The 13,794-nt window shown below is 43.6% G+C and overlaps 1 protein-coding gene across 3 annotated transcripts in view; it reads left to right on the top strand.

The window, feature by feature from the left end:
* RPS6KA1 (ribosomal protein S6 kinase A1) overlaps positions 1–13,794 on the top strand; it is an 844,361-nt gene that overhangs the window by 716,201 nt on the left and 114,366 nt on the right. For all 3 annotated transcript variants that reach the window (XM_078682639.1, XM_078682641.1, XM_078682640.1), the window contains 3 exons: positions 2,856–2,945; positions 7,617–7,775; positions 8,233–8,394. In XM_078682639.1, coding sequence (XP_078538765.1) covers positions 2,856–2,945; positions 7,617–7,775; positions 8,233–8,394 — 411 coding nt within the window. The remainder of the gene's footprint in view (positions 1–2,855; positions 2,946–7,616; positions 7,776–8,232; positions 8,395–13,794) is intronic.

Below are 13,794 nucleotides of genomic sequence, written 5' to 3'. Positions count from 1 at the left end.
TCAACCCGGGGTGTTCCATCTTCCCCCACAAAACAAGATTTTAAAGACCAATTTTGGGCATCGGTCAAATCAATTGCAGTTATTCATTCATCAGACACTAACTTAACAGGGCATTTTTTAACCCACAAATTGGCACCTTCCCTCGAGCCTTATTGGGACTTGATATGCAAAACCTTTGATCGGAAATTGTATCATCAGTTTCGCGTAGGGACACTCCCCATTAATTCCTTTACTGTAAAGTGGGCGGGGAATGTAAATAACAAGTGTCCCTGGTGTCCAGATCATGTGGAAAGTATTGGCCATTTGTTCTTTGCCTGCCCAGCCTATCGAGCCCCACGCTTAAAATGGCTGAAACCCTTATGTAGTAGATTGGATAGTGGGGGACACCTTGAAGCCCTGCGGAAGTTTCGAAATATTAGATCTGAGTTCGTTGTGGTTTGTGTGGCCAAGTTTTTAGGAGGGGCGTGGTTGATCCGTATTAGGAAATTGAACACTTATTTAATTTAAATGACAATGTATGAAGGTCCCCTTTTTTTTCTTTTTCTTTTGCAAAGTTTTTTCGAATGTCTAACAACTTTTTAAATAATAAGGTTTATGACTGTTGTTTTTATCAATATTTCATGTATTGTATGCTGTCTTTTATGAATTTTATTTCGAAATAAAGACATAATGACCTGACCTGAGTTATAAATGGACAGTGAAAAGCAGGAAGAAAAATTCTGAGATGGAGATGAAATTAAAAATGTGAGCAAAATTGGTGAGAGACCATGGGTATTAAAGGTGCAAGAGGCAAGGGAAGAAGCAGTGGACACCTGGGTGAGGGATAGTTTGACTATAGGTGCTAGAAGAATTGAAGAGCGAGAAATGTATTGATTTTGATGTTTGAGTGACTAAATGTGATGAGGTACTGCTTTGATTTGCCAATGGTGTAGAAATAAGGACAGTAAGAGGTAGGATATAGGAATCTGAGTGGATAGCAGAGGTGAAGATGGATTGGAAAATGAGGAAGTGGAACAATATTGGCTAAATGGGTCAATTCATATTACAGTGGGTTCGATGAGAGTGGCAATGGTGCATCATTCACCAGCACAGCCAGACTTCACCGATACTAGTTCTCCAGAACTTGTCCATCATCATCTGGGCAGAGGCTTTCCATTTGTTCAAACACCCGATCAAGGGATAAAGAGAATCTTTCATTACTTGACAGTGTTTCAACTTGTGATCATTGCCCAAGGAAATTAAATTTCACTGTAGTGGATATTTCTTCAAAGAATCTGAACTCTGTATTGCTGCCTGGGAAATGCACATAAGAAAAGTTAGTGGCAAAGTTGTTCCCACTGAGTGTTAAGCAGAAACTATCACCACATCACTTTATTCAATAATGTATTGCCTTAATTAGCCTCTGGTGCACATTTACTAATCTTTAACATGATTGGTAACAAGTGGTTCATACAAGCGCTAATGTAGTCCTCTCTGCAATAGCCAATGTTCATCAAACCTGTTGGTCTGCTCTATATTTGCCACCAAAAAGAAATGTAAATCTTTGTGGGATCTTACTCTGTGGTTCTGTCCCACTCTGTGTAAGCCCTCTGAGACCAAAGTTTCCTGGGAGACGAGGACCTTTTTTGGAAAATGTTCATTCTAGTGCTATTCCCTGCTCTACCCACATGCATGAGCTTCACACATCTGTGCCTCTGACATATAAAAATCTTCTATATGGAAAAGGTGGCATTGATTAATAACCCAAGCCAAAGGCACTGACCTCAACCACAGGAAGACTTCCTGACTTTACTTTTCCCATATACAGTCTCATCCCATTAGCTTCACCACAACATATACAACACTTTTCAGTTCGCTTAAAACATTAATAAGTTTGGATTCCTCTGATGACTTGCTTGCCACCAACACTAGTCCAGACAACATTGCAAGGTGGAGTTCATCCTTTATGCAGAGCTGCTATCTGTTGCACATGTCATCTTCTCGTAAAATCTGTCTGCTGTGTTCTCCATTCAAGTACATGTCAGAGGTGTCTGTAAGCCAGCTACATGGCTCATTCCAAATGCTTCGTTTGACACAGCAAACATTGCTACATCTGGGAGTAATGCGTTTTAGATAAATAGTTAGAAATGCATATGCTTGAGACCATTAGATGCTGGGTGCTGGATGTTTTGTTCAAACCCCTTCCATGTAGCCAAAGGCTAAGGTTTAGCTAGGAACTGAAGAGGACATGGATAGTAGGATGAAGTGACCTTAATATGGAGGGGTTGGGCTATACATGTCTATCTCATGCAGTGATTCACTTTTGGTTCAATCTTAAGAAGCAGTTTCTGGCCTTTGAACTTCTTGGCAACTTACTCATTGATTGGGAAGAAGAAAGGCCCTCTTACAAGGAGAAACCTTGTTCCACTTGCTGTAGGAGCAAACACATTGGGCTCTTTTCACTAAGATGTTTGAGAATGTAAAGTAGTATTCTGGTAGTAATACTTCCTGTACTTGAAAATGTATTTGTAAATCATCCTTGAACCATCCAACTAACAAATATTAAAAGAGCTCACTGTATTTTCTGTTTATAGTAATTGCATGTAAACTTCCTCTAAATATTCCCATGGTATGCCCCGTTTCGGTTTGTTGAGGCAAATCACAAAGGCATTTAAGTGTGCAAAGAAGTACTGTAAAAGTATGACTTCCTGTATTCATAAATGCGTGTAAATTAGACCCAATGTGTGCTTCCTGTCGTAGTGCTCCCACAGCATGCCCAATTCTTAGTGTTTTTAGTCTTGAGAGTTACAGCCTCAATGTCTGTTATACCTTCTGTGTGCATCTGTCCTCCTATTTATAATGTATGTCTGTTGCAGATCATTGACAAGAGCAAGAGAGACCCATCAGAAGAGATTGAGATACTGCTGCGGTATGGACAGCACCCCAACATTATTACCCTAAAAGATGTAAGTACATTTGCCAGAACTCTAAGGAAAAAACTGGCAAGGATGCTGATGTTTGGAAAAATAAAGTGTTTAATGTTTTTGGGTGAAAGAGCATGGTTTTATAATTTTAAGTGCTTTGTGTTCTCCCTTACCTTTGTGAATGGACTTTATATTGGTCTAAACATTGAAATACAAGTACATGGCCATAGCTCTGAGACATGTATGTGAACAGAGCTTTTTTCATAGCAACAAAGCAATGCCTGATATTTAACTCTATCTCCAGACTGTTAAATTGCTATGGGAGAAGCTGTTTAAATGTAGCTTTTCAAAGTTGTCTCTTGAATTACATTTTCCTGGGGACAAATTACATTCCTTCCTCTGGGCTTGTTCAGCAGGATGGAAGGTTTTCCCTGCAATCCCATTGTGGAAATCTGCACAGCTGCAATGTATTGGTCACATTGTTTGTGCAAGCATTACTTGGAAGCATCTTCCCAAGGAGACAAGCAGAGCTACTCTGTTCTCAGGTAGCTCTTCAGGTATTGCTCTCATCTTTGTCTCCACTTTTCATTGAATAGCCACTGCTTGGTACAGAAGAAAGGGAAATTATGAAGTGACCGCTTTGGCTCCAGTTTCTCTGACATTGAATGTTTTGGTGATTTGTACCCAGTGTCTGATGTCTCTCTCCAGATCCCCTGATTTTTATTGTTTGTAGCTTTGTATTCTATGTTTATTTTAGATGTGCTTGTAGTTTTCTCCTCTGTGTCATGTGGAGACATTTGGGATTCTCAAGTGTGGGATTGAGCGTGCATGGTGATCTTTCCACTCTATTGTATGTTTTCCCCCCAGTTTTTAATCCATTGTCTGCAATCGTTTAATGTTAGCATTGTCAACAGTCCACGGGGAGCTGGATGTCATCAGACCACCTTAAACACCAACCTGAATTCTGAGACATTGTTCATATGTTGGTTTTAACCACTGAGGTGAGCCATGAAACCAGCAACTGCAAGAAAACTTGCATGTAGAGGCCCTTGTAGTTTTGTTCATGGCCTATACCAGGGCTTAAAAAGAGGCTACTGTATGATCAGAAATATGTTATGACCATGGATTGCTAATTATGTATCCATTCCAGCTGTTGAGAGACTTAAGTATGAAGAATTCCTCTTCAGCCATGCTAACAGTGTGACCAATAAAGATTTATGTAATTGTTGTATTGTCAGAGCTTGAGGTAAGTGACTTAGAGGTATACCTGAAGTTCTTTACATAAACTCTTCCCCAGGTGGAGAGTTTGTTTCCTAGGAAAACTGAGTCTGAGCCTATGCCTTTTACAGTTGTTTCAACCAAGAGAGCGTGGCACTAAATCACAGCCCATTATGATAATTTTAAATAGAACAATAGCTTCAGAAAAACTTCCACAGAAACCCCTGACTGCCTGTATTGAAGCCCACTGTCCTGCGAACCTTCACCATACCTTGCACAAAACCAAGGATGTGGCAAGAAAAGCCTCATAGCACTACTTTGCTCTCTAATATCCTCAACATAGAAACCTTGATCTCATTGCTGTAAAGCAGAGAGATCAATACACAGTCCTTCTCTTGCAAACATTTCTGCAGAGTTAGCCACAGTACAGGAGTCCAACAAAAATCCCCTTCCAAGAATTCCTGTGTTTGCCATCTACATGTTAGAAGATTTGCTGCTCTGTTTTGGCAATGGCTTGCATCATGTAGGTGATTCTAGCTAAGATCTAGCTAAGAAGGAATCTATTTAAACATAATTATGGTGGAATGTACTACTGACACCCATTCATAGAAGGATGATTCACTCTTGTATTAGTTCTGCCCAATGCATTATACCTTGCAGCACCATCATACAGATATTGGCTGTGAAATATGAGACGTTGCTGCACAAGTTGACATTCTACAGAGGCTTCTTAGAGTAAAAACGGAAACCCCCCGTTCCTGGAAAGGTCAATGAATATTATTGTTAGCTACTCCCAATCAGAAGCACAGAGGCCATTGAAAAATATGAAATTGGTACCATAAAACTGGGTATGATCAATTTGCCTTTTGTTACCACAGCCCACAGTGCTCCAGCACTATGCTTCTGACATTGGAAAAAAGTTTGACGCTTAAAATACATTTCTTCCTTGTTAATGACAATTTTAATACAATAGATGGCGACGATATCTTCTGTAGGAAACAAAAAAGCACGGCTGAGATTATCAGAAAAGCCCCAAGGCCCACTTGAGGACTGCCATTCAATAAAAGTTTCCCAAAGTGGTTCTTTATAGGAGGAACTTAGAAGAATACACTGGAGTGGGGGAGGGAATGTTTGAAAAGGCACACAGCATCCACCAAAAGCTGACCAAAGCAAGTGACTTGTCAACAATAGCACTTGAATTATAAACAGTAAAAGGACCATAGGGTGCTAGCTATGGTAAATGTTCAGTACTGATTTCACTTTGATATATTTCAGGTATTCCTGCCTCTGTTATGAAATGGACCATTCAATATATTGGTGTTCCACAAGACTGAATATCTTTTCTACTTAAATAAGCATTAGAGCTAATCACCCCCGATCTAATCAGCCAGTTAAGGGTGTGCTATTTTCTAGACTTGCTGAGGCTGAGCAAAGATGTCCATATTAGAACTGAGGCCCAGTGGGACGCAACCAATTGAGTTTGGAAGTGCTTTTTAACCATATTAGAACTCAAGCCACTAAATGCAAAAAATGCAGCATTTCAGATAGGTTGCAATACAGTACATAATACCAACCATGGGCTCCAGAAGCTTTCAAAATGCATCATTTATAATAATTGCCATTTCTACAGTAATGTTTCTGTATATCAAGTATTTCAAAGGTGCAAAATAATAAAAGTGCCAGTGGTGGTCGCTCCATTAGAGCAGAGGAATGCCACCCCCAGTAAATAAAACGATAATAAAACTGGTTTTAAAATACGTTTTATTATAATTTTATTTTAATCCCCAGGACCCGCCCCCAGGATTCGGACGATTTTTGGGGGTGGATGGGGGATGATAGTGCTGCTGGTGGGGGAGTGGTGGGTACTCCCTTCACTGCGCATGAGGGGTTTCACCGGCTGTCCCAAGCCAGCCAAACGCCTGATGCGCAATGTAGCTCTCTCCAGTCCCATCTGTGTTGCTGGTGCTGGAGAGAGCGGGCACAGGCTCCTAGTCTGCCTGGGAGTGCAAGTTGTCGACACTCAGGCCAATCCTGAAGCTGCTCTCATGCGAGAGCAGTTTCAGAATTGGCCGCAGGGCAGGCTGGGAGCCTGTGCCCCAGAGCCAGATGCAAGAAGAGCTGATGCCCGGGAGGTGGCGGCGGCAGCAGCAGCAGCAGCAGCAGCATTAAGGTAAGTTTAAGTTTAAAATTTGTTTTTGTTTTTTTGTACTCAAACCCTACCCGTCTTCCTCCTCTGGTCCTGTCCGCTCCCCCACTTTGGCAGTGGGCAGGCCGCTCGTGAAAGGTGCTGCAGTTTCCGCTCTTTGCTAGGACAACTCAGTCCTTTTGAATGTAATGAAGATTGCCAGGAGGACAATTGGGGTTACAGAGAAGTAACCATTTCCTTGCATTTCATAAAGAGTTTGTTAAAGTTCTTAACTGCCTTGACATTTTATTTTTTAAAGAAATGGAGTCTGGCTTTTCTAGATCTTCTCTTGACCTTGAAGTATGATTCTGCGCTTCACCAATGACCAGATTGGTCTCTTTAGTATTTCTGTGCTTCTTAATCTTCTACACTTTACTTTCTGCATTACCCTGAAACTAGTGCTGAATTAATTAGTGGATTAAATGTGTTGCCTGAGCTAATTGTTTAATAATATTGTTTTGATTAGTTAATAACTTTTAAAATAAGTTGTATGTATCCGTTTACAATGTTTTAAACTGTTAGTTGTGGCGAAAACCAAAGCCTAATCATAAACCTTACACATAGGTGCACCACAATTAAATTTCAAACATTTGCCTTCAACTTAATCTACTTTTTCAAACTGTGGGTTTCAGAATGTAATACTTCCAACTTTAGGTGTCTCAAACCCTTATTTTTAAACATGAACCTTTTAAACTTCAGTTTGGAAAAATTCTATTGAAAACCACACAAGTTGCTCTGTGTGACAGGCATCTTTAGGAAATGTATTTGTTTGTACTTCTAGTCCGCCTGCCTAAGATGGTACCCCTTCCTACTATGTCCATAAAATGTAATTCTGTAAGAAAAACAACTGTGAAAGCAAACATTACGTGTGTGGAGCACTGGGTGTGTAGCTTGGTATTGGTTACAGATGAACTATTCAACCTCCCTAAAAAAATTAGAAAAGGAGTATGAAGTTTGAGATAAACTCATGCCATAGCTCATTAAAAATGTTTTACCAGCAATACTTGATTGAGATGGGTGTTTTTGTTCCTGATCATTGTCTTAGTGAAATTTAAATATATAATTGACTCTATCCCAAATGGTTATTTTTTCCGAAATTGTCACGTTGAATGGAACAACTACAGAACAACCAGTTTATGAACACCGTGAGAATTTTTAATAGCGGTCGTATTACAAAGCATGGATTTAAAATTAGCCAATTTCTTGTTCTGATGTTACATTGTTTTGCACATGTATCTCTGATACTGTGGGGAGTGGGGGGAATTGGTTCTAAATACTGAGGCTGCTGCAACTGTTTCTTTCCTTCCCAGGTTTACGATGAAGGGAAAAGTGTCCACCTGGTGACGGAGTTGATGAGAGGAGGAGAGCTGTTGGATAAGATTCTGCAGCAGAAATGTTTCTCTGAGCGTGAGGCCAGTAACGTACTACATACCATCTGTCGGACAGTGGATTACCTGCATTCTCAAGGGGTGAGTTGGTTGGCCACAAGTACACCGTCAAATTCTTCTTGTGCTCTTCAATTACAGAAAAGGTTAGGTGACATTTTATAGATTTACAAAAGTCCTATTATACATTGGCGGAGGAGGCGTATAGAGTCGCATAGGATCTGCTGGAGTCCCTCGTCTGACAACTAAACTACTTTGCCTGTACTGTGGCTGTAGGACTAAGAAGGGGTGAATTTATGGGAGGTCACATATTTATTTGGTGCTATAAGTTGTGGATTTGTAGAGCAATCATAGTGGTCAAAGGTTGTGTATATTCTAAGAGTGAGCGTGTGGTGTCGATGGTACTACAGGTATTAAGCTGATATTAGTAATTACTACAAGCTGAGGTCAGAAAATGTAGGTGTTCCAGAGTTTCCAACTCTTCTATAAACTACACTTTTGGGAGGATTCCAGTGTCCATTTGTGTTGATTTTCGTTTCAGGTCGTACACAGGGACCTGAAACCCAGTAACATCCTCTACGTTGACATGTCTGGAAACCCAGATTCTATCCGGATCTGTGACTTTGGATTTGCAAAACAACTTCGTGCGGAGAATGGCCTCCTGATGACTCCATGTTACACAGCCAACTTTGTAGCTCCAGAGGTGATATATGTTCATGAGGCCTATTTAAAGCAATACTTCTGTCAGTCAGCAGTTGAGTGAGTTCTGTTTTTCTCAGTCACTGGATGGGTGATATCAATGATCCTCAAATGCAATAGGTGTTTAAGTTCACCAATTTGCGCAGCAAGGTAACATAGATTACTGTTCAGAGAGCATGAGTTTGTCCCCTGCTGGTTTCTGTGGTGTGAACATGTGGGTATATGCCTCATTTTCTTGGTGGAGATTTTAAAGGTTGCTGTTAAAGGTTACAGCTGCTTAATTTGCCCATTTGTTGTGCTAAACATATTGAAATCGGAGCTATGGTCACAAAACGAAATCTTTGTACAACATCTTCCCAGAAATAACAAATCTTGGCTCAGTTCCATAACTTGTTTTCAGATTCCAGTAGTAATTTGACAGTTCCAAAGTATGTTATTTTCTCACCTTCTTGCGTTATATATCTGGTAGACCTCTAGCTGCAGATACCTTAACTTAGAATATCCCCCAGGCGTCAGACTGAATCCGTCAAACGTACTCCCCAGCAGTACCTCTGCACGCCGGCGGCTGGCGTCTCCGGCTCCATCCTGACGTCGTCCACGGAAGTGATGTCAACAGAGCCATATAAGACACCCCCCTGAACCCCCCCCCCCCGAACACCCCAGGCATGCAGAGGTACTGTTGGGGGAAAAAGGTTTCTGGATCCAGTCTAACGCCTGGGGGATATTCTACGTTAATGAATCTGCGGCTAGACTGTGTCTCTACCAGATACATTGTTATCGAAGGTAAGTAACTCTTTCAGTAGTCCAGCACACAGTGATCTTTTGTTGTTTTGTTGCTAAACAAGGATCCCAAAAAGCTTTTTCTTCAGTGTACCATTTCTTACCAAGCTTTACCATATCCATGTTATCCAATTTTTTATTACATGATTCTTTCAGTTCAAACATATAGCCAGGGGGCGTGACCAAAACGCAATATGGCAGTCAACTGATTCTAGGGCTGTCGCCTGGTATCCAAGAACTGCTGCCCATTGGTAAGCCAGGTATCCCTTGTGGAGTTCGAACTGCAGTGAGGATATGGTAGATCGTACGTAGAAGTGAGTCATGCACTAGCAAGGGCTGAATCCAAAGGAGAAAACCGCACTGAGTGAATCAAGATTGTAGCTCCCTGCTGTTGGCAATCAGCACTGCAGCACGACCTCTGGATGAACAGCATCAGTGAGCCCCAAAGAGGCAGGAGAGACCCTGGGAGGCAGAGTAGCAGTACCGAGGTTAGCGGAGATACATTGGCCTGCCATGGGATGGATGGCAATCCACAGGGGCAATCGGCCTGAGCACAGGGTGTCATTTTGGAGGGGGGGGGCAAGATGCTGGTGTCCTGGCCTGAATGTATGGAACCCTAAGGTCCAGGGTACCTAGAGGTCAAATGCCCAGAAAAGGAAAAGTGGCATAAAAATGTGCGGCAATGAGCACTGCCTCACGGAGGAAGCAACCTCCCTGCTGTGTAAGACAAAGGTGTAACCAGGGACTTAGGCATGAGGTGACATGGTGGGCTGCTCGTAGGCATGTTAACAGTAAGCCCCATTGGCACTCACCAGTAGTCCGGGATACTAAGAAGAGAGCATAGTTGGACCTAGCCCTTCACAAGATATTGCAAGCGACTGGAATGGTTCAATGGTGGGAGAGGTGTGGCGCCGCGGCCAGGGCGACTGACGCTGGAATCTGGGGATCACGGTTCGATCCCCGGCTCCGGCGGCAGATTAGCCCAGCACCATGTGACTCTGGGCAATAGCTCGCTTAATCTTCCCGACGGCCCCCAGCGCCTAGAGACCCTTACGGGTGATTGTGCGCTTTACAAATGTGGATTATTATTATTATTATTATTAGATTGGACAGACGAGTCAACAGAGTGAAGCACGCACACTTTAACAGCAAAGTGTGATGCTCCTCCCACCCTCATCATAAGAGGAAGCACAGATAGGCACACTCCTTTGACCACAACGCCAGTGAAGTGGTGGCTGCATTAGTCGAGGCTTAGGCCCGATGCAGGGCCGGGTTTGTGTGCAGGAACCGGTTTCATGACAACCATGTGGATCAGTACTCACTCGGATCACCCCAGAAGCCATTAGGTTACAGCGGACTCTCCAGGATACCTCCACATGTTATACGGACTAGGCCAGAGAAGCAGTAAGCAAACGAAGTGAGGACCTGGCCTCTGATACTCACTCTTATGGTGGTGGATTGGAGTCCCTCCTGCTGTATCCGCCCTTCAGCGTGACTGGATCGCTGTTTCACTTCCGAAGAGGCTAACACAGAAACGTTTGTCTGTGATGGCTTCCTAAGCCTCTAAGTTGGAGAGCATCAACCACGAAGGAAGACCGGCACAGACAAACTACCCAAGCCATACTTGACCCTCCTATTTTTCCCCTCTGACTAAGAGCAGAGGGGAAAAGGACTTCAACATTAAGGATTTACTCCAGTAGGGAGCTGTCCACAAGCCTGGAAGCCAACAGGAGGGACAGACAAAATTAACCCAGAGTAGATTCAGAGGCTGCGTGAGGCCAGTCAGTTACCAAGGACTTAGTGCTGCAGGCCTTCCATAAAATCAAAGATTAGATCAAGGCAGTCAAGAAAGACCTGCAGTGGGGCTTGAAGGAAATGCAGAAGAATGTCAAAGAATTTGGGGACAGTCCGTGATCTAGAACAACGGTATTCACAAACATTTGCCAAGGGGCCACCTAGTATAGTCTGTGGTGTGACCGAGGGCCGCACTGATGCCAGTAGAGGGTCTGGATGATTAAAGGATTGTGAAGAAAGGTCTATAAATGATGTTAAATAAACGGGCAAGCATTTTTTTGCAGGTTAACTTAAGTTAAGTAGTGCAGGACACCACTGTAGTTACTTCATAACTTCATTTAACCTGCAAATAAATGCTTGCCCATTTATTAAAACAAAATCTGAATATTGGTGCTCAGCAAGTAAACAGCAGCTTGTGCTGCTGTTGACCAAGGGGCCGCATGTAGAGGTCAAGAGGGCCGCAAGGGGCCCTGGGCCGTACTTTGAGTATCACTGATCTCGAAGATAACCTTGATGAGCAAGTATATTGCCGGAAATCGCTTCAAAGGTGCATGCTCAGGTTATAAGAATAAGAACTAAGCCTGCAGCCGGCATGCCAGGACCCCAGATGAATGAATGTGTGCGTCCAAGGTGTCTCATACTGACACAGCTGAGATTGCAGCCAGTAAGGAGAGAGTGATCCAGCACTGAAGTAGGGTCAGCAGAGATTTGGAAGAGAGCGATCTGGGTGACTGAGAAAGAGCTAACACAGGCTTACGAGGTCAGAGGGAATGCCTTGAGCAGGTCAAGCCCCACTGAGACTAAAATGAGAGACGTGGACAAGTGAGAGGGATGGGTTCCTGGGAACTGGGCAGGAGGTTGCACAGGCTGGGGGTCAACAGGGCTGTATTCCCCTATCTGGTTCATTTTACAATGGTCTAGCTGGCTAGAAAGTATTCCAGGAGTTCTTGTGGACAATTTACAGGGCACATGTACCGAGAGTGTTGTCCAAGAGTTTTATTTTAAGTTGGTACTTCAGTGTTGGTAAGGTTAGAGATATTTGCAGTTTTGGGGAGATGGGTAGGTATCCCACCATTAGAGCGATTAGACACCCGCCTATTTGCCACCAATGTAGAAACGAGCGACCAAACAATCTGAATAGACTTCTACCGGTAGGTGGCGTCAATCTGCTATGGGTTTTGATTGCCCATCCTGTCCTCTGCGCCAGTTGGGCCTCCAGGTTCCAGTGACTGATCAGCAGTAGTGCCAGTCGAGCAACAGAGAAGGGGTTCTGTACCCAAGCCTAAAAAAGTTTCACCTTCATGCATGGAGATTGAGCTGCGAGAGGGGACAGCTTACGACCTTCCGCCCAAAGACTGCAATGGTATTTTGGCAGCCATGCATCCCTCCACCAAGACAGGATACGCCTGCTGCTGGAGCAAGTTCATGGCATGGTGTACAGATAAACATGTGAATGCTCTGTGTGCACCCCTTTACCAGGTTCTTCTTTTTATTCTTTCCTTATCCCAGCAGGGCTGTGCTTTGGGTATTTAGGTTATCTTTCTGCAATTCTGCGGTGTACAGACCAGCCATCTCTTTTCAAATTCCCTATTGTAAATAGGTTCCTACAAGGTCTCCAGCATATGGTCCCACCAGTGCCTTTTATTATGCCCCAGTGGGACCTGAATCTGGTTCTGACATTCCTGATATGCGCTCCCTTTGAGCTGCTTCACAACTGCCCACTCAGACTTCTCACCTTCACAACGGCCTTTCTAGTAGTGATAACATCTACCAGGAGGATCAGTGAGTTACAGGCATTGTCAGCAAATACTCCATACTTTACCTTTTACCGGACAAGAGCATCCTTTTTACCGAAGGGCGTAACTCCTTTCCCAGTAGGCCAGTCCATCATGCTGTCTGCTTTTTACTTTACCCTCTAAAGAAGAGGAGAGACTCCACGGGCTGGACCGAAAGTGAGCGTTGGCTTTCTTTCTAGATTGTACTTGTGAGTTCTGGGTGGACCATCAACTCTTCGTGAGTATGTCAGTGCCAAGAAAGGGAAGGCAGCGCTACGCACTGGCCAAAAACAGCCACCTCAGGGTTTGGGTGCGCACACTACCAGAGCAAAGGTGGTGCAACCACTGCATTAGATTGCAAAGTTACTGGGCTGTATATTTGACGGGCAGCAATGTTGGCTTCCTTGCACACATTTACGAAACACTACTGCCTAGACAGTCCAGTCCACTGTGATGGTCACTTTGACAGTTCGGTCCCACAGGACTTTTTAGTCTAATCTGGTTCGCAGACCCACTTCAGAGAGGTATTGCTTGGGTATCTTTTCTAAGGGAAGGAATCGACTTCTAGAAGTCCCTAACAGATGAACCAGTTACTTACCTGCTGTTACGCCTTATCTGGTAGAGACTCTCTTGCCACAGATTCCTTAACCCCCCCCCCCATCCTTCTGGCTCTGTGAACGGATTATAATTTAAAGGGTTAAGCATTTTAAGGGCCCTTGCTTCGCACACCAGTGCAGTGGTCCCTGTTCCTCACGGCTCCGCACTTCTTGCATGGAAAGCTGTGTAAAGAAACTGTCAGCGGGCTGGGGTGGCACCTGTATAGGCACAGCGCATGTCATTTCTGGTGCAGATGCCTACACCATGCGGAGAAAAACAACGCCACCTACCGGCACGCAGGGATACTGCTAGGCAAAGGTTTGCAGATCCAGTCTGATGCTTGAGGAATTCTAAGGTAAGGAATCTGCAGCTAGATAGTCCCTACCAGATAAGGTATTACAGAAGGTAAGTAACTTGTTCATCAAGCGCAACCCACGGCCATCCTGCATAACATCTGA

This window comes from Lissotriton helveticus, chromosome 3_1 (genome assembly GCF_964261635.1).
Source record: "Lissotriton helveticus chromosome 3_1, aLisHel1.1, whole genome shotgun sequence".
Taxonomy (NCBI): Eukaryota; Metazoa; Chordata; class Amphibia; order Caudata; family Salamandridae; genus Lissotriton; species Lissotriton helveticus.
Note: the sequence above shows the minus strand (reverse complement) of the source record. Positions and strands in the feature narration are given on the sequence as shown.